The sequence below is a fragment of the Mustela nigripes genome, chromosome 3 (assembly GCF_022355385.1).
Source record: "Mustela nigripes isolate SB6536 chromosome 3, MUSNIG.SB6536, whole genome shotgun sequence".
In the NCBI taxonomy this organism is placed as follows: domain Eukaryota; kingdom Metazoa; phylum Chordata; class Mammalia; order Carnivora; family Mustelidae; genus Mustela; species Mustela nigripes.
Window position 1 is genome coordinate 167613542 of NC_081559.1, and position 26598 is coordinate 167640139.

General features: G+C 37.0%; 1 protein-coding gene across 1 annotated transcript in view; it reads right to left on the minus strand.

The window, feature by feature from the left end:
• Positions 1-26598, minus strand: part of RSPO2 (R-spondin 2) — a 155857-nt gene that overhangs the window by 68823 nt on the left and 60436 nt on the right. Inside the window, exon 3 of the mRNA XM_059392939.1 lies at positions 3320-3508. Coding sequence (XP_059248922.1) covers positions 3320-3508 — 189 coding nt within the window. The remainder of the gene's footprint in view (positions 1-3319; positions 3509-26598) is intronic.

Consider the following 26598-nt stretch of genomic DNA (forward strand, 5'->3'; position numbering starts at 1 on the left):
TGTAAATGAGTTTATCAATAAATGAGGAAAAAATATGAGAAATATCACCTAACAGAATCAGAGACTATGGAGGCTTTTACTGTCCATTCATGTATGTATTTTTCATAATATGTTTAAAATGGCTAGTGAATTGGTTTTCACAAGCCTGTCTGATTTTTAAGCTCCACACTATGGGCACCAAGAAGCCAAACCTAGACACTTCCAAGAGCAAGTCTTCCTTCAGAAGAAGGATGTTGTTTTGCAACTGAAATATTACTCCAATGTTTAGAAAACAGATGAGCAAGTTTCATTTCTAGGAATTTTTGTCAAGCTACTGTTGCTTGAGGTATAATTTTCTTCTCTACAATAGAACAAGAATCTCTTAAGAAAGTGAGTAGGATTTCAATTTCCAAGTCTGTGAGAGCTTTTCCAATTTAATTCTGCCTCCTTGCCTCTGAATAGAATACAAACAATGGAATATATATACAGAGTACAGGGGTTGGGGGGAGCAAATCATTTGTATGAAAGAACCACAGCCATCCAAAGTCATACTGAGAATTAAATAATTTTCCACTTTCACTTTGAGTCACAGGAGTCTTGTTAATAAGCCCTTCCTGCTTGTACTGGAGAAGTCGTGATTTCCTCTAGGTCAGTAAACTGCCCACATTGATTGTGTTCACTTACAGTAAGGATAACCAGAGCAAACTCATTCTTACTTGTAAAGTCAGTTTTCAAGGCTGATTTACAGTCACTGCTCTCCTTTCTAAGAAAATGGGTAAACTTAGCCAAGGATGGGTCTGTGAACCCTTGCCTGGACAGATCTCCAAAGACACTCTGCAGTAATCTGGAGGGGACTACCAATACCAGTTTGCCTGGACAGTCCCAATTTATACCAGTGTCCCTGAATAGTTATTAATAGCCACCCCTTTGACTCATCAACATCCTAGGGTTGAGCAATGCATGATATAGCCAGCCTATTATCCATACATAGGCTGTATAATGCTAGGCTTAGAACTTGGAATAACTGCCTGGAGCCATCTACACTCTAACCTCCTCTTGTGCACAGATAGTGTGGAATAAAAAATGCACCAAAGATTCACAGACTCAGATCCCTTAACACATCCCCCTCAACCAGGTGGTCTAAAGCAACCTGAATAGAAATCCATTTCAAGGTAGACCTAGCCTTCCATGAAAGTTAAAAAAAATTTTTTTTAATTAAAAAAAAAAAGTTAAAAAATTATGGGAGACACTTTCCTAGATAGCTCCCAAATCACACAACTTAAGGATAAGGTACGTATTTGCAAAAATTAGCCAGCCTGTTGATGATACATGTTGGGAGTTCTGTCTCTGTAATTTTTAATCCAAGCAATTCCATGAGGACGAGTAGATCTGAATTTCCTCTAAGCCTATCTATTTCTATCTCTGCTGATGGCAAAACTACTCTTCACCTTGAAACCTTAGGATCAAAGCTGATGCTCTCTTTTCACTCTCTGAAACTGGTTACTAAGACCCACCGATACTATTATTTAAAGCTCCGGAATTCATTACCCACAAACGTTCATCAGAACACGATTTCTAACCTGCTTCCTTTCCTATCCCTCTCCAATTCACCTCCCCCACTGCTGCTACAATCATCCTGAACAAAGCAACCTCTTCAGTCCTTCCCTGCTCAAAACCTGTAGGTATTATCCAGACTCCTTGGCCTAGCAGTCAAGACCTTTCTCAGTTCTCAGTTCCAACCACCCTTCTTACTAAGCACACGTGACTCAATGGCTCTCATCCAAGGATAGTATTTCTCTTTTAGGAGGTGTTCGAAAATGTTTGAAGACATTTTTACTTGTCTCAGTGACTTGTGGGCACAAAGGACATTTCACAGGCAGGGACTGAGGACCCTAAGTGTTCAACAACATAGATTCAACAACATAGATTTTGTCAAAATACCATTAGCGCCTAGATGAGACTTCTTGCTCCCAAGCAAAGTATTTTTAGATATGTGTGGTTCCTTCTTTCTAGAATCTGTTAGTTTTGCCTCCTTCCAAAATAATATTGTCTTTGGATGATTCCATTCAAACTCTCTTCTTATCTAAAGACTTTGGGTGATTTCATTACCATGTATACAGTAGTAATGGGAGATGATTAACTTACTCCCATAACACACTACTTGCCTGCTGAACTGAATTAAGGTTAAACTTCTTACCTATTCGTCATTTCACTCCATGTCCATTTTTTTCCCTTATACCCTCTATGCCCTAACATTTAAGCTCCTTAAAGAAAGGGATGTTTCATGGCATGTCACTTTTTTTTTTTTTAAAACTCCAATTACGACTGTTTACCTACAAGTTGAGAATAATTCTAGAAGTGATTTTTTAGATTAAAAGATTAAAAATCATCCCTGCATGCCTATGAACAGAATGCTATTCCTTAATCTTTTTTGTAGTGGTTAAACTTCGAATTCCGAACACTCTAAGGTAAACTAAATATTTTAGTTACATCTTTTATTAGTAATGGTGCTTTACAGAACCCTGAATGTATGAAGTTCTAGATTAGACTAAACAAGGGATTACAAACTCAGATTTAAAAAAAAATAAATAAGGCAAAAGAGGCCACAGACACTGTAGTGAAGTAGCGAGAATGTTCCCAATATAAAGATATTTAAATTCCTTGGGGATTTTGGCTTTACAAAATTCGCTAACAAGCTTGTGTTTGAGATACTTTTTATGTGAAAAACACTTAAATAATATTTTTTTAAAGTGTGTGTGCAATATACTTTTGTTTTTTAAAGATTTTATTAGACAGACAGAGATCACAAGTAGGCAGAGAGGCAGACGGAGAGAAGGGGGAAGCAAGTCTCCCTGCTGAGCAGAGAGCCTGATGTGGGGCTCAATTCTAAGACCCTGAGATCATGACCCAAGCCAAAGGCAGAGGCTTAACCCACTGAGCCACCCAGGTGCCCCTAAAAGTGTGGGTGCAATATAGTTCTAGACAAAAGATAAAAATGTTCTTATCCGGGGCACCTGGGTGGTTCAGTGGGTTGAGCCTCTACCTTTGGCTCGGGTCATGGTCTTGGGGTCCTGGGATCCAGCCCCACATTGGCTCTCTGCTCGGCAGGGAGCCTGCTTCTTCCCTTTCACTCTGCCTGCTTCTCTGCCTACTTGTGATTTCTGTCAAATAAATAAATAAAATATTCTTAAAAAAATGTTCTTATCCTACCCCACTGAAGTTTAAGCTTAGACTATTTCTGTAGTATATTTAAAAAAAAACTTTTTTTCACTCAAAATTTGAAACTTAGTTCCCCTAAGTTGTATAAACAGTAAATAATAGATAAAAATCAACTACTCACTTGCACATCTGTTCATATCTGGGGCTCGGTGTCCATAGTACCCGGATGGACAGGAATGCAGGCACTCTCCATACTGGCGCATGCCTTCTCTTCGAAGAAAGAAGAACAACTTCTGTTGACATCGGCTGCACCCATTGTCCTTGGAACAAGACAAACAACCCTTGCAAATGGGATTTGATACATAACTAGCTGTAAGAGAAAAACACAAAACACATGTTCAAATAGGAGTATGATCAAGATGTCAGGTCAATATAACATGGTGAGAAAACAAATGCCTTTTGTCCTACTCAAATAGCATTGAAATGCTAAATATTCCCCCACTCCACCCCCCAAAAAAGTTCATACACAACCAAACTTAGAAACAAAGAGGAAAGTCAGAGTTCGAGCTGAAACTAAATGGCTCACGAAGATGTCAGACCAGACAGAGGCAGACGGCATGGGAGGGTCTTAAATCCAGACCAAGAAATATGCATATGAAGACCAGACCCTTGGGTCTCGTTGTTGAGCAGGTAGAGAGAAAATATAATCCATGAGACACAAGAAACCCAAATTTGCAATACATCCAAGTATGAGATCCAAGTTCAAAGTATCAACGTAGAATCAAATCATTAAATCAAGACTCTAACATAAAAACATCAATCCATGAAAACCCACAAAGAAAATAATATGAAACTACCCTAAAGAAATGTTCTACAATCCTGAGACCTAGAACTTACATGGAAAGCCACCTTCACATCAAAATGAAACAATCACAGGGACAAGCAAACCTCCATGAGGAAGAATCACCAGCCTTAGAGAGAGAGATCTCACACCTAAAGAGTCAGAAATAATAGAACACGTTCCTTAATAAATTGAAGAACTTTTCCCTTCCCCCACCAAAAAAAAGAAAGAAATAATAGAACAATCTGAAAGAGACTTAAAAGTGATTATCTTCAGAATACTTAAAAGAGATAAAGTAAGGACTAGAAATCACAAGGGAAGAGGGGCAGTATCACCTAATGACTGTGCAATTAGAAAGAAATGAAAATTCCAAAACTGAAAAAAAACCCCAATCTATGAAAAATTGAATAGAAGAAAGGTATTTAACTAGAAAACAGGTTTAAATAACTGTAACACCAAACACAAAAAAGATGAAAATGTGGAAAGGTAAGAAACATGTAAAAAGAAAAAGTTTTAATATATGATTATTAAGTGTTACAGAGTAAAAACAAAACAAAACAAAACAAAAAACTAGCATGAGTAAGACATAATATCCGAAGAAATATTAGAAAAGATATAATAGAGATATAATCAGAAAGAGATGAATTCTTTAGATGAAAACTGCAGAGATCTGTGTAGATCAGTAAAAACAAGTCTGCATCTGAACACAGCATATTTGTACTAAAGAATGAAGACAAACCAGAGAGAAACAGATCATCTAGAAAGGAATTTTTATCTCTAGCAGACATCTCATCAGAAATAATGTCTGTCAGATGGGGGAATATTACCTGCAAACTATAATTCTACAAGTAACTAAAGAAAGAGGGCAAAATAAAGATATTTCCAGTCAAAATAAGGGCAAGGAAATTATTCATCACTCACCAAAAGAATGAACTGTATATATCAGGGAAAATAAAATGGAACTCAAAGAAGTAGAATGTAATAAGCAACAGTGATCAAATATGAGAAATATGTTGGTATGCCTATGAAAAGCTATCAGTTTTTAAGAATCAATTTCCAAAATTTAAAAATAATACATATTTTATATTTAACAGCAGTAACATGGAAGACTCAAGGAGGGAAAACAAAGGAAAAGCATTCAAAGTTTCTACATTTTGAGTGAGGAAGACCAATATAGATGAAACTTCCTTAAGTTACATGTACTTGTTAAAATTCTCGGTAGCAACCACAGAAACAGTAATGTATCACTTCTAAAGCAACCACAGAAACAGTAATGTATCACTTCTAAACCCGTGATAACCACAGATGTAATAAATGTATAAAATAGGAGGAGGTAAACATCCAAATGTCTGTAACCAAGAGAATAGATAAATTATGGCGTATTTTAATGATAAAAGAATTAAACTACTGGCACATACCTGAAAAGGAGTGAAACTTACAGACATTATATTGAACAAAGGAAACCAGACAGACACAGACACACACACACGCACACACACACTTGGTTTAATTCTATTTAACCGATGTCAAGGACATGTGAAGCTTTTCTATGGTGACCGAAATTAGAACATTAAATGCCTCTGAGGGTTTGGGACTGACTGGAAAGGGTACGCAGGAATTTTTGGCAGGTGTATTTGTTGCCTTAACAAATTACCACAACATGGGGGCTTACACACCAGGATTTCATTCTCTCAGTTTTGTGGACTGAAGTCTGAAATCAAGGTGTCTGCAGAGCCATGTGTCCTCTGACAGCCCTAGGGAAGAAACCTTCTGTCTGGCCCCAAGTGTTCCTTACCTTGTGGGAGTCTATCTCCTATCTCACTCTGTTTTCTCTATGCATTTCTGTGTGCCCTTTCTGCCTCTCATAAAGACACGGTCTTTGCATTTAGGGCTCACCTTAATCCTCCTATCCATCCTTACCTTAATTTCATTTGCAAAGCCCCTATTTTCAAACAAGGTCATACTCTGAGGCTCCAAGTGGACATGAGCGGAAACAGGTGCAGGGTGTGCAGACCCTAGTTAACCCACTCTAGAAGGTGACAGAAATGCTCTAACCTTGACTAAATATTGGATATACAACATATATATTCACAAAACTTATCAAGCCATGCATTTTTAAAATAAGTAATCTGCATAATTTACAAGCAAATTGTATTTGAATTTAAAAAAAAAAAAAAACAGGTAGGAAGGCCATATCTAACTTCAGGATAATGTAATTGCTACTTGTAATTACATATCTTTCAAAGATTCCACAAATTATATTGGATGCTCACCCATATGATATGCTTTACTTTTATGGCTTGTGTTTCATTTGAAATAACAGAAATATCCACTGGAAGTACAAGGTGGGATAATACTAAGTAAATGTTGAAACAGGATCTGAAAATAGATATATGAGCCTTATGGAGTTTACTACATCTAATGATAAAAAGAGTAATTTCAAGAAAATACTGTTTCCAGCCCTGGCATAAAATTAATGATATAATCTGACATCCCAATTTAATTTCTAAAGTATGAAAACTCATTTAACTTTTAGTTATATTTATGACCTTGCTTGGTCTACTTATAACAAGATATATTAAGTCACATGGACTTCATTTTATTAAGCTAACCCACAGAAGAAAGAAATTAGAGAATAGAAAACTCAGCAATTTATTGAAGCACTTAGCTTTGAGGCCACATCCTATTCGCCCTACATATAATTTTTCTGCATATAAAATCAGTATCAAGCCCTAAGTATTCAGACTAGTAGCTACACAACAAAGAACACTGTATACCACAACTTTCCTTACAATGATTCAACCATCAATATATTTACAGCTACTGTAGCACATCTATATAGGTTTTAGTCCCACAAGATGCTCTCCCTGCTTCTCCTGGGCTCCCACCCACAACTCCGATTGGATCTTACACCTTTTCTCGTAGGGAGATCCCAAAACAGGAGTTTGGATCTTACACCTTTTCTCGTAGGGAGATCCCAAAACAGGAGTTTGGCTCCTTTCAAAAGGTAAAAGAAAGAACCGCCAAGGCACTCAGACCCAGGAATTAGAGCCAAGACTGCTCTTTGATTTGGTCTTTAAGATCCACCTCTTGGGGGCACCTGGGTGGTTCAGTGGGTTAAAGCCTCTGCTTTCGGCTCAGGACATGATCCTGAGTTCAAGCCCTGCATCGGGCTCTGTGCTCAGCAAGGAGCCTGCTTCCTCCTCCTCCTCTGCCTCTCTGCCTACTTGTGATCTCTGTCTGTCAAATAAATAAATAAAATATTTTTAAAAAATATATTAAAAAAAAAAAAGATCCACTTCTTCCTGGCTATCCCAGGACTCTGTTCTATCAACTGTTCAATGGTTTTTACCTGCCTGCTGAATCCATTTCATGGACATTCTCCTGCTTGCAAACCTATTGATGCTTCCCCAAACAGTTCCTTATTTACTACCATATTTTCTAAAATCTGAATCTGTGAAGGTAAGAAAGAATCAATACAGATGAAAAATTACTTCCTCACTAAGGCAGTTACGATGCCCCCAGACCTTACCCACCCCTCTCTTTTTCACTCCACACTCTGGTGTTGGGTTGATTTTACGGAGATTATGCTCATTGTAGGAATTTGGTTACACTTTATTCTGACACGATAACAATGATTTATAAAGCATTTTCATTATTGATGAAAATAAGCCTATACTATTTGTAATTGTCCCAGCTGCCTTCTAAAGAGATTCTATGCTGCCATTATTTTTGGTGTCCTGAGCAGGATGTAAGGAATAGGTAAGTTTCAAAAACTGGGATCCAGCTCAACTTCTCTGTTGTAAAAAAGGGGTAAAAATTGGAAAGAGGGTGGGTAGGATGCAAAGACCTGGGTGAGAGGAAAAGAGCTGGAGTCCTTGGAAGCTGTAGGATGGACAAAATGGCTTTGACATGGAGGAACAGGGACTAGGGAAAACTCTTTTTAATATATTCAGGGTTATCTAAGAGCACAACCCTCCTTAAGCACAAAGACCCTCTGGTGTAATACTTGGGAAGCAACTGATGTCTCTCATGAAAGAGCAAGTCTTAAAGAGGAGCAACCAGGGGCAAAGGTGAGGGCAGAGGTTGTTGGCTGGGGCTGCACCCATGGGAGCCCCACAGGGCAGCACTCCCTGCAGCAGGTCCATGAAGGGTCGGCTGGCTGCCTTCTGCCCTTCAATTTAACTATAGATTTGAAGAATTCTATCGAGGTTATCCAAATCCCAAATTAGCTTCATCAGTAAAGACAGAATCTGGAAGAATTACATACATAGCAGAATGGTTTAAAAAGGCAGTCTGTCATCATAAGCAAAAGCTGACGCTATGTTTTAGTTCCAAAGTTAAACCAAGAGTTCTTTAACACCATAAATCACACCGTGTGGTCACAGGTATGAAGAAAAGAGAATTACAGAACTAAGAGGATCAACATAAGTTAAAGACTTTTTGTTTTGTTTTTATGTATCAGAAGCTAACTTTCATCTTGACCAGGAAGATTTCAGAGTCAACAAATTATGCTCCACATTTGTTTTAAGGTTTTCTTAAAATCATTAAAAGCTAGGTCTTATTTACATGAACCTTGACTGGCTTAATGGAAATGAATCAGGGAATACTTATCTTAGTCCACATCAGATATCTTTATAACCCTAGAAATGAAGAATTCTCTTAAAGCAAAAATGATGGGAGCCACATCCAAACTAAATGCTCTTCCCATCCCCCAAACTTCTCTAGCCATTAATAATTCTTGTCAACACTGAAAGACAAGAGCACATGTAATTTTTTGCAATGTGAAGCTTCATGTCCTAAATCTCAAGTAGACTTTTAATTAACCACTGTCCAGTGTCAACTATTCTAGTGCTAAGTTGTAAATCAATAACTGGATTTAACACGAACTTCTTCATCCATTATATGATGACTATTCCAAGCTCAGTATCTACAGCCAGGCAAAAATGGACTTTTAAACATGACCATAGTAATTTATTTGGTTAGGATCTTAATAAGTTAAATGGCTCTGCCTATTGCTATGAGTTTTAATTCAAGTGTGCAGGTGAATAAACAGATCTTAATTCCCAGCTTTGATGACCATGTTTATTTGCTCTCTCTGTAAGCTTCAACTTTTCCAACTCTAAAGCCTGCTGAGATCCAGAGGCTCATCATTCCAACCAAAACACTTTTTCTAAATCTAGACCCACCCAAAATTCTAAAGATTAAATATAGCACATAAAACATTAAAAATCTTCAAGAAGGTGTTGGCAGTAGTATCAATACAAATCTACACATACCTCCTTGACACAGAAAGGAACAAGTGGATACAGAGAACAAGAAAAATTATCAGGCAGAACCCAAGTAAGAATACCTATATTACTAACAAGTATATAAAGAGATTACAAACAGCATAAATATTATTTCTTAATTCTAGTTATTTGTGTTCCTCTTAAATAGCAAGGTCTTTTATGAATCCTGGTATTGTAAGTTTGATCTTTTGTTAAATTAAATCCAGTTAATCACATTTTATCCCATAGTACCTTTTATGTAGGTGTTGAATGCCCATCTGTTTCTAATATTGTCCTAACACTTTTAAAAAGTGTTCCCCTGTTTCAGGATTTAGCCCTTGCCAAGCAAGAAGAAATCTAAATTCCTTCTTGATGAAGGCATCCATTCCTGACAAAAGGTACAAATTTTGAATTCTAAAATAATGGGACTGAACAATGGACTGTTGGCTCCCTAGTCTCACTCCATATTTGATGGTTAAGAGTTCAAAAGATTTCTAAAGATAAAAAATTACTCTCAACTTCATTGATCAAACTTATGGCACCAATAATGAGAAACCTGCCCTGTTGTATTGTATACAGATCTAGCTGGGCATAGATCCTCCCACTGAAGGCTTGGCAGCATTAGGAGAAAAATCCTTTAATCATGGGTACTATACCAAGCTCAAATCCAACTAAGCACTCAAGGTCATGAATTTAGGAGTTACAGAAGATTTCACCAAGATGAAAAAGGACTATCTCAGGGTACTTCATTTTATGGTAAGTTGTGAATATTCATAGAAAATAACATCATGGAACATGTAATCTGATCTTTGATGTAAAGACAAGTAATTTTAATACTCTAGATGATTATAGTTCTCATGCCTTGGAAAGAAAACATGTTAGAATTAACAATGTGAATAAAGCTTGGACAGAGATAAATTTCTAAAATGTCCACTTAACATGAATTTATTCTAGAAAATAATTTGAGAATAAAAGGCAAACTTCTACCCAAAATCCCAAAATTCTATAATTTCTAGAATTAAACCATATTTCTCAGAATATCTGTGTCTCTTATGAGTTCTTCAATAGATAACAAAATTTTTAAGTAAAAGGCTTAAAAAATGAACTTCCTGAACTACTAGCTTTGGGAAATCCGTATTAATTGGCTACCTAAAAGTTTGATAATTATTTGATAATTAATAATTCCATTTTACCCACCTAAAATAGGATAATTAAGATGAAACACTCACTAGGATTTTATCTCTACCAGTAATTCTTGGGAAAATAATATTTCTAAAAATTTATAAGGCCACACCCAAATATGGAAATCGCCTTTAGAGACAAGTATTTTAATGATGTTAATGAGATAATCTTGTTTCTCTTACAAAAGTACGTATCTCCACATGAAAAAGTGCTCCATGTCACTCGGCATCAGGGAAATACAAATCAAAACCACAATGAGATATCACCTCACACCAGTCAGAATGGCTAAAATCAACAAGTCAGCAAATGACAGATGCTGGCGAGGATGCGGAGAAAGGGGAACCCTCCTACACTGTTGGTGGGAATGCAAGCTGGTGCAACCACTCTGGAAAACAGCATGAAGGTTCCTCAAAATGTTGAAAATAGAACTGCCCTATGACCCAGCAATTGCACTACTGGGTATTTACCCTAAAGATACAAACGTAGTGATCCAAAGGGACACGTGCACCCAAATGTTTATAGCAGCAATGTCCACAATAGCCAAACTGTGGAAAGAACCTAAATGTCCATCAACAGATGAATGGATCACGAAGATGTGGTATATATACACAATGGAATACTATGCAGCCATCAAAAGAAATGAAATCTTGCCATTTGCGACAACATGGATGGAACTAGAGCGTATCATGCTTAGCGAAATAAGTCAAGCAGAGAAAGACAACTATCATATGATCTCCCTGATATGAGGAAGTGGTGATGCAACATGGGGGCTTAAGTGGGTAGGAGAAGAATCAATGAAACAAGATGGGATTGGGAGGGAGACAAACCATAAGTGACTCTTAATCTCACTAAACAAACTGAGGGTTGCTGGGGGGAGGGGGGTTGGGAGAAGGGGGGTGGGGTTATAGACATTGGGGAGGGTATGTGCTTTGGTGAGTGCTGTGAAGTGTGTAAACCTGGCGATTCACAGACCTGTGCCCCTGGGGATAAAAATATATGTCTATAAAAAATTAATTAATTAATTAATTAATTAAATTAAAAATTAAAAAAATAAAATATCAAAAAAAATGTACGTATCTCACTGTACCAAAACTCAAGGCCACCAGGAGACTTTAAAATATAGAGGGAGAGAGCTAAATGGAGTCACAGATTTATATTAACACATAAAGTGCTAATAACTTGGAAAACATGAAGAAAATGACCACAGTTATAATCTCATTACTCGCCAGTGCCACTGGAGCCACAATCCTCATAAATTGGAAGCTCAGAAGTACATTGACTCCCACAGCTAACTGTGGCCATAGTGTGGTTCACTGGGCAGGAATCTCCTCCCCCCACCCCAATGGAGCAGGGAAGGAGAAAGCCCCAATGAGGTATGTGTCATGCAGGCTTTAAATGGGACAACTAAGATGTCACAGGGAAGCCCAGAACAGTCAGTAAATGTGGGTCAAGGAAAGATGATGAACCAAGACACCGTTGCAAAACACATATGGAGCCTTACCTGGGTGTGTTTGAGAGCACAACAAACCGATCTGGAACTTCATAAGCCACAGACATCACTAGCAGTTAAAACAGCCTGCCCAAAAGTGGAGGAGTGAGCTACTCAGGTAGAACAGAAAAATTCCAAAAGAATTAAATAGAATTTAAAAATTCTCCAAAAACATGTTTCCAAAATGGTCATGAATACCCTAAGTAAAAAGACAAGTCATACATATGGGGTGGGAGGAGCAGCTATATGTATATATAGACCTGGATTAAAAAAAAAAAATCATAAGCCCTCGATTTAGCATATGCAATTCCCCAAATGAAATTTTTCCCATAATTGAAGCCAAGCCTATAAGAATTATCCCTTTCTGGGGAATCTGGGTGGCTCAGATGGTTGGGTGTCACCTTCAGCTCAGGTCATGATCTCCGGGTCCTGGGATTAAGCCCAACATGGAGCTCCCAGCTGGCTCACAGGGAGCCTGCTTCTCCCTTTCCCTCTTCCTCTCCCCCTGCTTGTGTGCTCTCTCTCTCTCTCAAATAAATAAAATCTTAAAAAAAGAACTATTCCTTTTCACCCCCTAAAACTCTGACGCAAAAATCATAATGCATATCCCTATACTAGATGGTAATTCTGACAGATAATGGGGGGGGTATTGTACAATTAAGGCGCAGAAGATACTCATCACAAAACTCAGTTACCACAGTGGACAGATACTGCCACCAGAATCCCGTGCTCTTCAGCTTCTCCTACTGCTAACACCAAGAACTTAAATGAGTTGATAAAATCAGAGAAAAAAAATGGAAGATGGCTTGAGATTGCTCATTTTTTGAAAGATACATGATGTTTTTGAAACAAGCGAAGAGTCATATGTTGTATAAAGTAAGCCACCTGCTTGAATCTGTGAGAGGACAAAAAAAAAAAAATACTCTATAAAATGATTCTCAGGCTAAAAGAAAAGCAAGCTTGAAGTTAGAATGTGTGCAATCCTATAAGCTAAAAACTGCTGTGTAGCACAGATTACTCATGCCAAGTGTTGGCTTAGGGTTTCATGACATACTTAAGCAACTCCATGGAAATGTTGACAGACTGTTGGTGCTAATGGTAACCCAACAAGAGATCTAACTATATACATTTATGAAGATTGTGAAACCACCACTCTTACAGAGTTCCATGTTTACATAAGAAGATAATCCAATTATTTAAATAGAGAAAAACAAACTGCACACAAACAGAGCCAGAATTTTATTCCATAAAGTACTTAAGTATATCTTATACTAACACTATTTCAAAATAGTTTTGCATGCTTCGTAAGTTCTGTAAGTGCCATGGTATCTGACCTAATTGCCTGTAGATAAATCTCCCCCACTCTGACTATACATAAATTAAATTGTTTTTAAAAAGGGGAGGAGAGGTAGGATGAAGTCTATTCAATATATGTTCCCATTCTCATCGTATATGACTAATCCCTCATAGACTATCTGCATCCTAGAATAGAAACTAGTTTGGTAACTTCTGCTTATGCCACTTTTAATTTAAAACAATAATTGGAAAGCAAACTGGATGGTTCATTTGGTGTCATAAACACAGCCCTCAAGAAGAATCTGTGTCATAACTAACCAGATTAAAGACTCCATGTGTTTTAGATGTGGAAACTTCCATGGGTCATACCACTGTGTTTTAAATTTGAGAATGAACACTATTAGCTACACTGTCCTGGAGAAAGGTTTCTTCAAACAAAGATAATAAAATTTTTTTAAGTTGCATTAATGAAAAACACACTAGCAAGCCCTTAGGGTTGACAAACATTATGCAATAATTATTCAAGACTTCACTGTGATGCAAGAAAAAAAAAACAGTGAAAGCTTTATTATATTCAATGTAGGTCACTCTCGGTAAAAATCACATTCATGAACAAAAATCTGAATGATTCACTACTTAATCTCCAGACCTACACAAGATATGGTCCTGAATTGTTAAATTGTCTGCATTTAAGATTTTAAAACAGTCTATTTTAAAATACTTTGTCAACATGCCTCACAGCAATCCTTACCTTGGACCCAGTTTGAAATCTATCTGGTTCACCAGTCTTTCATTCTAAGAAAGTTCTGTCTATTCAGAACAAGAAGCAAGCAACGAAAAAGAGGAAAGTCAAAATGGGGGGAAAAAGAGAAAACGGTATATGATAAATTGTAGGCTAAATGCTTTCATTCTTTTTGAAAGTCATGCTTATTACTCATAATTTGTTTATCAAAGCAAATAAATAGATCAGAGAGTTTAAGAAACCTTTTCAAGGTCATAAAGTTTGTTAGTGACAAATCTGAATCCAGCTCTCTCAAAAGCCATGCTTTTTCCCTCATTAAGAGATACATGTACAGCACCTAGGAGAAAAAAAATGCATGATAGCATGATTGAAACAGAGTTCTTTCAAATTAGGCTATACCCTTGTAATTGCTCAATGTGCCTTTGCTCTGTTTTTAGCTCCAGCAAAATAACCAAAGTTTCTTTTGATGATTAGTCACTAAGAGCACTATACTAAGTCTTTCCTAACATATCTAAGAACATATTAAATCTCATAAACCAACAAAATTAAGATGTCATCTACAGAAACATTTCAGAGGAACACTGTTGATACAATGAAAAGGATAACGGGGAAACTGTTTTACAGGTTTCTTCTGGCAGAGGTTAGAGGATCTTCAGAATTACAAATGGAAAGTATTTGTTTGGGCATACAGAAAAAGGCCAGCACTTTTTCAATAGGTATCTCTACTTGAGAAGTTCAAAGGAAAAAAAAAAAAAAAAAACCTACCCAAACCATACAATTTCCTGCAAATGGGCCACTCCCCTCAATGACTTTGAAGACAGATGCCCTCCTGGCCAGGGGGCCTTTGAAGTAACAGAGAAGGCATACCTGTGTAATTATAAAGGCTGGGGATGCCACTCAAATGATCAAAACTAGACTTTAAAGATGTGCTAAAGTGGAGAGATATGGACTAACATTCTGACACAGAAAAGAAACTTCTGTTCTAGATGGATCTGGAGAACATGTGCCACTGCTCTCTGACCACAGTTCTCCAAAACTCCAGGCCTTGAAAGCCAAAAGCAAATTGCCTATTAATGTACAACTGTAAAGAATGTTTGGTCACTCTCAAGATGGCAAAACTATATGCGTATGTGTTTACAGACATAGATATACATATAGCTCCAGACATGTCTGAGGCTATACGTATATCTATATATCTATATACACACACACAGATATGCATATACATTTTCTGAACCATTTGAGTACAAGTAGCAGATATTATGCTCTTTTATCTCTACATTTTCTCAGCATTCAGTATGTATTTCTAGAAGCAAAGACATTGTCTTGTATCCGCCATATCAATACAATACTATTTTCTAATCCATAGTCTATGCTCAATTATTCTATAATGTCCTTTGTATCTATTTTTCCCCTAGAATAGAATCCCATCCAAGTTTATGCAATACATTAAGTTTTCATCTCTTTAGCCTCCTTTAATCTGGAACAGTTCCTCTTTCATGAGCTTGCATTTTGGAAAATAATAGGTTAGTTATTATAGAATATTTATTTGGGTTTGTCTGATACTCCCTCATGATTGGCCACACAGTCTTGGGATAATGTATGAAGTGGTGTTATGTCCTTTCTTGGGCATGCCAAGTGGTACCTGATGAATTTGGTTGTATTACTCACAACATTAACCTTGATGCCTTAAGATGATGTCTCCCAGGTTTCTACACTGCAAAGTTGCTATTTTCCCTTCTATATTAATTTTTGGAAAAAATACAATAACTTGGATAAATATCCTGTTTTTTTTTATCACAAATCGACATACTAGTTATGGTATCAATTTTTTTAAAAAAAGATTTTACTTATTTGACAGAGATCACAAGTAGAGAGGCAGGTGGGGGGTGGGGGGAAAGAAGCAGCCTCCCTACCAAGCAGAGAGCCTGATGCAGGGCTCAATCCCAGGACCCCAAGATCATGACCTGAGCCAAAGGCAGAGGTCCAACCCACTGAGCCATCCAGGTGCCCCCCAGTGTTTTATTCTTGCCTAAATCAACTCTCATTCTGAGGGCTCTCAAAGGTGATTCTCTAACTCCATCATTCCTTCTCCACCAATTAGGGTATATTCACTTGTCAGGAGGAGCTTGCCCTTCTCCTGCAATTGTTTCCCTGCTTGTTTGTATCAGTAGGGAATCATGGATTTTACTCAGTGGACTATCATATTTAATGCTCATCTTATTCTAGAGTTGTTCAATATGAGCTCTTCAAGAAGGTGCTGTTTTTTTTTTTTTGTTTTGTTTTGTTTTGTTTTGTTTTTTTATTCATTTGACAGAGAGAGAGAGAGATCACAAGTAGGTGGAGAGGCAGGCAGAGAGAGAGAGGAGGAAGCAGGCTCCCTGCTGAGCACACAGCCCAATGCGGGGCTTGATCCCAGGACCCTGGGATTATGACCTGAGCTGAAAGCAGAGGCTTTAACCCACTGAGCCACCCAGGTGCTCCGGTGCTGTGGTTTTTAAATTGAATTTTATTTGCATGACACCAAGTATTTGTCGGTAGAGGGGAAGATTAATTTATTCTGGAAGAGCTAAAAAACAGGTGATAATAGGAGCTGGGTGTTAAAGAGAAAGCAGAAGTTTGCACACCGGAGGAGGAGATCCCAAAAAGATGAAGTCAAGTATGTGCCAGATGTATGCACAGGGTTGGGGAATGCAAGGAAAAAAATGTTTAATAGTTTTGATTAATCTTGGCTTATTTTATTCATAATTTATCTTTCAGCCAACAGCAAAAATAACAAAAGGAGCCACTCAGGACTTAACTTGGACTCAAGGAAAATTGTGTGGAGAACACAGGAAGTATGATGTTACCATGGAGTTTATAACAGCAGAATACAGAAACTGTGACTCTAGAAATATAATTGAAGACTTTAAGAAGGTTGTTTTTGTTTTTTGTTTTTGTTTTTTAAGTTTGAAAGGAAACAGGTTTAGATTTGCAGCCAATTTTTCTAAATTAAAATAGGTGTTAAGAAGGTAAGAAGGGCCCATATTGCATGGAGCACTGCGTGTGGTGCATAAACAATGAATCTTGGAACACTGAAAAAATAAAATTTGAAAAAAATTCAAAAAAAAAAAAAAGAAGGTATTTTTCAAAAAAAGAAATCTAATGGGGCATCTGGGTGGTTTAGTTGGTTAAGCATCTGGCTCAATTTCAGCTCAGGTCTTGATCTTATGGTCATGAGTTTGAGCCCCACATTGGGTTCCACAGTGCGCATGGAGCCTACTTAAAAAAAAAAAAAAAAATCTACTTATATAACTCCAAAGTGGGGGGGGGGGAAATTACTAAAGTTCTATAAATTCAATATGGTTTTATAGCAAGCTCTCTGGTAATTTTAAACATTTTAAGCAACATGTACAAAAGGATACATGGATATATTAAGGAAAAAAAATAAAAAACAAATGTAAAGGCAGCAAAAGTTGGGGCTGTGAAAATTTTTTAAAGCAAAATTAATAAAAAGGAAAAGTTAGCCTAACTATTAAGATATGGGTAATATTACATGAAAGAGACAAGTTTTTATTTTCTGCTTTCATTTTTGTAATAGTTAAAGCCCTTCAAATTGAAGGAAAATCAGGTATGGCTTAAATATTGAAATATAAGGCAGGCAGGAAGAGGTTAATGAATTATCATATCCTTAAGTGTTGAGAAAGTGGGGATGCCTGCATGGCTCAGTGGGTTAAGCCTCTGCCTTCGTAAGCCATGATCTCAGGGTCCTGGGATCAAGCCTGACATCGGGCTCTCTGCTCAGCAGGGAGCCTGCTTCCCTCTCTCTCTCTGCCAGCCTCTCTGCCCTACTTGTGATCTCTCTCTGTGTCAAATAAATACATAAAATCTTAAAAATAAAGTATTGAGAAATTGGTTCCTGAATATTGTTGTTTTACTTGTTTTTTAAACAGAGAGAAAGAAAGCATGCAGGCAGGGAGAGGGACAGAGTAAGAGGGAGAGAGAGAATCATAAGCAGGCTTCATGCCCAGGGCAGAGACCAACACAGGGCTCAATCTCATGACCCAGAGCATGACCTGAGCCAAAATTCAACCAACTGAGCTACCCAGGTACCCCCCGAAATAGGAATTTAAAGAAGAGAGATGGGTAAATGTTAGATTTTCAGTAAATTGGAAGACTGAACTTCAAAATCTCCAAATTCTAGAATAGGCTTTAGGACAAAAAGGTTGTAAACACTTATAATTTAAAACAATTATTATAAACATCAATTCTGGTATTTATAAGTCACTGAAAGTAAGTCCTATCAAAACTAACCTCATTATTAAAAATATATATATATTTCCCCTTTCTTTCCTTATTATATCATTACCTCTATGCACACAAAGATCTATGGATAGAGGAAAAAGTATGGAAATGCACACATACATATTTTTGATAAATTATTTGAAAGTTGCAAGCATAACAATACTTCACATGAAATTTAGCATACACCTTCTGAGAATAAGAACATTCTCTTATGTAATCACAATAATACAATAGGTCCATTGTAGGACCTCAGAAATTTAACATGGGTAAAGTAATATTACTAGTATGCTGTCTATATTTGTATTTCCTCAGCTATTCAAAAACTGTTCTGTTTTCCCCCCTCTATCCAGAAAGTAATCGAAGAGGTGGCTCAGTCAGTTGAGCACCTGCCATTGGCTCAGATCATGTTCTCAGGGTCCTGGAATCGAGCCCCCATAGCAGAGAGTCTGCTTCTCCTTCTCCCTCTGTGATCTCTCTCACTTTTGTGCTCTCTCAAATAAAGTCTTGAAAGGAAAAGAAATAAAAAAAAAAAAAAAAGAAACCAAAGACCATGAATTTGGTTTCTCTCCTTAGTCCTTTCAATTAGGAATACTTCATTCACTAGTCTTCATCTTTCTAGACATTGAGATCTTTTAGAGTCTAGCCCAGTCATCTCATACAATATCTTACAATCTTGCATTTGAATGACTGTGCCACATAATTAGATTTACCATTTTGCCATCATTAATATAATAATTTAATTCAGGCAAGGATCTTTACCATCCTAACACCATTATGTGAAAGTTTATTAGGAAAAATTTTGCCCAGAAGGTTACTTAATTCCATAGGGGGAAGTATGCTTTTATTTCATAAGCAGACCAGAGCACACCTAGTTAAAACTCGCCACATTCCGGCCAGGGACCAAACACTGCCCACAACAGACAAAGAAAGCTGCTACAGACATATGGCCCGAGGAAAAAAGTGGCCAGGACAAAACAGCAGAGTGCATGCAGCACACACTGGAGATGCTCCCTAAACTGCTGAGCTCTAGGAACAGGACTTCTTTGTAAGTTCATTATCCTCAACAATAAGAGATGCAGCTGACTTTCCTAACACAGAGAAATAGGCATAGAGACTCAGACAAAATAAGATAGAAGAATTTGTCCCAAGTGAAAGAAAAGCACAAGGTCACAGCCAAAGATCTAAGTGAAACAGATATAAATAACATACCAATAGAGAAATTAAAGTGATGATCATAAAGATACTCACTGGACTGGAGAAAAGGATGGAGGACATCAGTGAGACTCTTAACAAATAAGAAGTAACACAGCACAGATAAAGGGTTCAATAACTAAAATGAGAAACACACTGATGGAATGAACAGTAGGCTGAAGAAGAGTAGGAACAAATTGACCTAGAAAACAGAGTAATGGAGAGGAATCAAGCTGAACAAGAAAGAGAAAAAAGAATTAGACAAAACAAAAAGAGACTTAAAGGATCTCAGTGATTCCATCAAGCATAATAACATTCACATTACAGGAGCCCAAGAAGGAGAGAGAGAAAAAGGGGCAGAAAATTTATTTGAAGAAATGATAGCTGAAAACTTCCCTAGTTTGGAAGAAGGAAATACATATCCAAATGCAGGAAGCATAGAGAATCTCCAGAAAAATCAACCAAAGCAGATACACACCAAGATATAATTAAAATGGCAAAATAGAGTGATAAAGAAGAAATATTAATAATAGCCAAATAACAGTTACATATGTGGGAAACCCCATATGTAACATATCACATAATTTTTAGCAGAAACTTTCCAAGCCAGAAGGGAGTAGTAGGACACATACAAAGTGCTGAATGGGAAATAGGTCAGCCAAGAATACTCTATCCAGTAAAGCTATCATTCAGAATAGAAGGAGAGATAAGGAGTTCTTCAGACAAACAAAAGCTAAAGGAGTTAATGACCCCTAAACCAACCCTACACGAAAAGTTAAAGGGGACTCTTAGAATGAAAAGGGAAAGACAATAAGAGAAAGAAAAGTAGGAAGCACAAAAACCAGTAAATATATCTCTAAAACTCAGTCAAAAGACTCACAAAATTAAAGGATGTAAAGTATGACACCATATAACTAAAATGTGGAGGGGAGAGGAGTAAAAATGGGTTCAAACTTAAGCTTAAGGATAAGAGAAAAGCTATGAAAAAAAAAAAAACACAAAACAAGTAACTAAATGGCAATACACATATACCTATTAATAACTACTTTTAATGTAAATGAACTAAATGTTCCATTCAAAAGAGAAAGGATGACAGAATGGATTAAAAAGCCAAGACCCATCTACATGTTGCCTTCAAGAAACACTGTTGAGACCTAAAGATACTTGTAGATTGAAAGTGAGGGGATGGAGAAACATCTATTAGGCAAATGGAAGTGTAAAGAAAGCCAGGGTAATGATACTTAGTAGCAGACTAGATTTTTTTTTTTTTTTTTTTGGAGGGGAGCAGGGGCAGAAGGAGAGGGAGAGAGAGAATTTTAAGCAGGCACCACACTGGGCTCGATCATGACCTGAACTGAAATCGGAAATCTGATGCTTAATCAAAGGAGCCACCCAGGCACCCCAACAAAGTAAACTTTAAAACAGAGACTATAACAAGAAACAAAGAAGGATGCTATGAAATAATAATGGGGACAATCCAACAAGCTATAAAAATTACAAATATTTATGGACCCAACATGAGCGCACCCAAATACATACAATAGGTAATAACATAAAGGAACTAATTGGTAATACAATAATAGCAGTGGACTTGAACACCCCACTTATACCAAAAGATCACTGAAACAGAAAAACAAGCAAACAATAGCTCTCATACACAGAACCAGATGGATTCAACAGATATATTCAGAACATTCCATCTTAAGACAGCAGAATACATATTATTTTCAAGTGCACATGAACATGCTCCAGAACAGATCACATATTAGGTCACAAAAAACGCCTTGACAAATTCACAAAGATCTAAGTAATACCGTGCATCTTTTCTGAACACAACATCATGAAACTACAAGTCAACCACAGGAAAAAATTCTGGAAAGACCACAAATACATGGAGGTTAAATAACATGTTACTAAACAACAAATGGGTCAACCAGGAAATAAAATCAGAAAATACATGGAAACAAATAAAAATTTAAAAAAACAATGATTCAAAACCTCTGTAATGCAGCAACAGCTGTTCTAAGAGGGAACTTTATAGCAATACAGGCCTACTTCAAGAAGCAAGAAAAATCTCAAACAACCTAACCTTACTCCTAAAAGAGCTAGAAAAAGAACAAACAAAATGTAAAACCTGCAGAAGGAAGGAAATAAAGATTAGAGCAGAAATGATATAGAAACTAGAAAAATAGAATATGTCATTGAAACAAGGAACTAGTTAAACAAACAAACAAAACAAAATTGATAAACCTCTAGCCAGATTTTTCAAAAGAGGGAGGGAGGGAGAGAGAGAGAGAGAGAGACTCAAAATTACAAATGAGATATACACTATGGAGTATTATGCCTCCATCAGAAGGGATGAATACCCAACTTTTGTAGCAACATGGACGGGACTGGAAGAGATTATGTTGAGTGAAATAAATCAAGCAGAGAAAGTCCATTATCATATGGTTTCACTTATTTGTGGAGCATAACAAATAGCATGGAGGACAAGGGGAGTTAGAGAGGAGAAGGGAGTTGAGGGAAATTGGAAGGGGAGGTGAACCATGGGAGACTATGGACTCTAACAATCTGAGAGGTTTGAAGCAGTGGGGTGTGGGAGGTTGGGGGAACCAGGTGGTAGGTATTAGAGAGGGTACAGATTGCATGGAGCACTGGGTGTGGTGCAAAAATAATGAATACTGTTATGCTGAAAATTAAAAAAAAAATTAAAATTAAAAAAAAGTAAAAAAAAAAAATTACAAATGAGAAAGGAGAAATAAGAACCACCACAGAACTACAAACAATTATAAGAGAATATTAAGAACTGTATACCAACAAATTGGAGAATGCAGAACAGATGAGTAAATTCCTAGACCCATTCAACCTACCAAAACTGAGAGGAAGAAACAGAAAATAAGAACAGACCAATTACCATCAAATAAACTCCCCAAAAAGAAAAGTCCAGGCCCAGATGGCACCACAGGTGAATTCTACCCAACATTTAAAGGAGTTAATACCTATTCTATGTGAACTATTCCAAAAACTAGGACAGAAACTTCCAAATTCATTGCATGAGATCAGCATTACCCTGAAAACAAAACCAAATAAAGACTACAAAAAAGAAGAACTAAAGACCAGTATCTCTGATGAATGTAGATGCAAAAATCCTCAACAAAATATTAGCAGATTAAATGCAACAATACCTGAAAAAAATTATTCACCATGATGAAGTGGGATTTATTCCCAGGTTGCAAGGATGGTTCTATATTTGCAAGTCAGTCAGTGTGATACACCACATTAATAAAAGAAAGCAGAAGAACAATATGATCATTTCAATAGATGCAGAAAAAGCATTTGACAAAGCACAGCATCCACTCATGATAAAAACACTCAACAAAGTAGGGTTAGAGGGAACATAGCAAAGGCCATATATGAAGAACCCACAGCTAACATCAGATTCAATCGGGAAAAACCAAGAGCTTTTCTCCCAAGGTCAGGAATAAGACAAGGATATTCACTCTCACCACTGTTATTTAGCATACTATTGAAAGTCCCAGCCTCACCAAACAGAAAGAAATAAAAAGCACCCAAATTGACCAAGAAGAAGTCTAACTTTCACTATTTGCAGATGACATGATAATATATATAGAAAACCCAAGGGGCACCTGGGTGGCTCACTGAGTTAACCCTCTGCCTTCAGCTCAGGTCATGATCCCAGAGTCCTGGGATCAAGCCCTGCATTGGGCTCTCTTCTCAGCAAAAGGCCTTCTTCCTCCTACCCCTCTGCCTGCTTCTCTGCCTATTTGTGATCTCTGTCAAATAAATAAAATCTTAAAAAAAGAAAACCAAACCAAACCCAAAAGATCACCCAAAATATTGCTAAAACTGATAAAGTCAGTGAAGTCACAGGATACAAAATCAACATACAGAAATCTGTTGCAATTCTATACACCAATAATGAAGCAGCAGAAAGAGAAATTAAGAAAACAATCCTATTTACAAACTTTGTGTCTTTTTCTAAGATTTTTTCTGTGTGTACATAGAAAGTAGGGTTTTTTTTAAATTTACTTTAAATTCCAGTATAGTTAGCATACAGTGTTATATTTGTTTCAGAAGTTCAAGATAGTGATTCAACAATACTATATATCACCCTTTCTCCACCTCCTCACCAACACCTGTTGTTTCTTGTGTTGTTGAGTTTAGCCATTCTGACAGGTGGTATTTGTCTTTCTCTGACTGACTTACTTAGCTTAACATAACACTCTCTAGCTCCAACCATGTCATTGCAAATGGCTAGATTCCATTTTTTATGGCTGAGTAATATTCCATTATGTGTGTGTGTGTGTGTGTGTGTGTGTGTGTGTGTGTGTGTAATTTCCTTCACTATGCAGAAGCTTTATTTTGATATATTCTTAATAGTTTCATTTTGCCTCTCCCCCCCTTGCCTGAGAGGACATATCTAGAAAAATGTTGCTTTAGCTGATACCAAATAAGTTACTATCGGTATTCTCTTCTAGGATTTTTATGGTTTCAGGTCTCACATTTAGGTATTTAGTCCATGTTGATTTATTTTTGTGTATGGTGTAAGAGCAATCAAGTTTCTTTTTTTTTTTTTTTTTTTTAAGATTTTATTTATTTATTTGACAGACAGAGAACACAAGCAGACAGAGGCAGTCAGATAGAGAGAGAGGGAAGCAGGCCCCCTGCCGAGCAGAGAGCCCGATGCGGGACTCGATCCCAGGAACCTGAGATCATGACCTGAGCCGAAGGCAGCGGCTTAACCCACTGAGCCACCCAGGCGCCCACAATCAAGTTTCTTTTGCATGTTGCTGTCCAGTTTTCTCAACACAATTTGTTGAAAAGACTGTATTTTTCCCATTGCAGATTCTTTGATTCTTTCCTGCTTTGTCAAAGATTAACTGGCCATATAGTTGTGGGTTTATTTCTGGATTTTCTGTTCTATGTGTCTATTTTTATGATGGTACCATACTGTTTTGATGACTATAGTTTTGCAATACAGCTTGAAGTCTGGAATTTTGATGCCTCCAACTTTGCTTTTCTTTTTCAAGATTGCTTTGGCTATTTGGGGTCTTCTGTGATTCCACACAAATTTTAGGATTCTTCTTTCTAGTTTTGTGAAAAATGCCATTGGTATTTTGATAAGGACTGCATTAAATGAGTAGATTTCCTTGGGTAGTAATGTGACATTTTAACAATATTTGTTCTTCCAATCCATGAGCATGGAATGTCTTTCCATGTCTTTGTGTCATCTTCAATTTTTTTCATCTATGTTTTACAGTTTTCAGAATACAGGTCTTTCAGCTCTTTGCTTAGGTTTATTTGGATCTTACTATTTTTTGGTGCAATTTAACAAACAAAACAAATGATCATAGGAGGAAAAAAGAGAGAAAAACCAAGAAACAAACTCTTAATTATAGAGAACAAACTGATAGTTACCAGAGGGGAGGTGAGTGGTGGGACAGGTTAAATAGGTGATGGAGATTAAGGAGTGCACTTGTGAGGAGCACAAGATGCTTTATGGGAAGTGTGGAATGACTACATTATACACCTGAATATTACACCATATATTAAATCAGAATTTAAATAAAAACTTTATTTTATTTATAAAACTACTCAACACCCATAATAACCAATTTAAAAATAGGAAGACATGAAAAAATATTTCTTCAAAGACAGATGACCAACAGATGCATGAAAAGATGCTCAACATCACTCATCATCAGGGAGATACAAATCAGAACTACAATGAGATATCCCCTCACACCTGTTAGAACTGCTATACTCAACAACACAAGAAACAACAGGTGTTGGTGAGGTGGAGAAATGGGAAAACTTCTGCACAGTTGGTGGGAATGTAAACTGGGGCAGCCACTGTGGAAAACAGTATAGAAAGTCCTCAGAAAGTCGAAAACTGAAGTACCCTATCATTCAGCAATCAAACTACTGGATATTTACCCAAATATAAAACACTATCAAAGAGATACATGCACCTCTATGTTCATAGCTGCAATATTTACAATAGTCAAGTTACAGAAGCAGCCCAAGTTTCCCTCAATTGATGAATGGATAAATAAGGGGTGTTTGTGTGTGTAGATCTATAATGGATTATTCAGCCACAAAAAAGAATGAAATTTTGAAATGTGCCATGAATTTTGACATTTGCCATGATGTAGATGGAGCTAGAGAATACAATGCTAAGAGAAATACATCAGAGAAAAACAAATACCCTATGATTTCACTCATATGTGAAATTTAAGAGACAAAAAAAATGAGCAAAGGGAAAAAGAGAGAAAGAGAGAGAGAGACAGTGTGGTACTAGCACAAAACACAGACACATAGATTAATGGAACAGAATAGAGAGCCCAGAAATGGACCCTGAACTCTAAAGCCAACTAATCTTCGACAAAGCAGGAAAGAATGTCCAATGGAAAAAAGGCAGTCTCTTTAACAAATGGCATTGGGGAAAATCGGACAGCCACATGCAGAAGAATGAAACTGGACCATTTCCTTACACCATACATAAAAATAGACTCCAAATGGATGAAAGACCTCAATGTGAGACAGGAATCCATTAAAATCCTTGAGAACACAGGCAGCAACCTCTTCAACCTCAGCTGCAGCAACTTCTTCCTAGAAACATCACCAAAAGCAAGGGAAACAAGGGCAAAAATGAACTATTGGGATTTCATCAAGATCAAAAGCTTTTGCACAGCAAAGGAAACAGTCAACAAAACCAAAAGACAACTGACAGAATGGGTAAAGATATTGCAAATGACAGATCAGATAAAGGACCAGTATCCAAAATCTATAAAGAACTTATCAAACTCAACACCCAAAGAACAGATAATACAACCAAGAAATGGGCAGAAGACATGAACAGACATTTTTGCAAAGAAGACATCCAAATGGCCAATAGACACATGAAAAAGTGCTCAGCATCACTCACCATCGTGGAAATACAAATCAAAACCACAACGAGATACCATCTCATACCAGTCAGAATGGCTAAAATTAAAAAGTCAGGAAACAACTGATGTTGGTGAGGATGCAGAGAAAGGGGAACCCTCCTACATTTTTGGTGGGACTGCAAGCTGGTGCAGCCACTCTGGAAAGCAGAACAGAGATGTCTCAAAAAGTTGAAAATAGAGCTAACCTATGACCC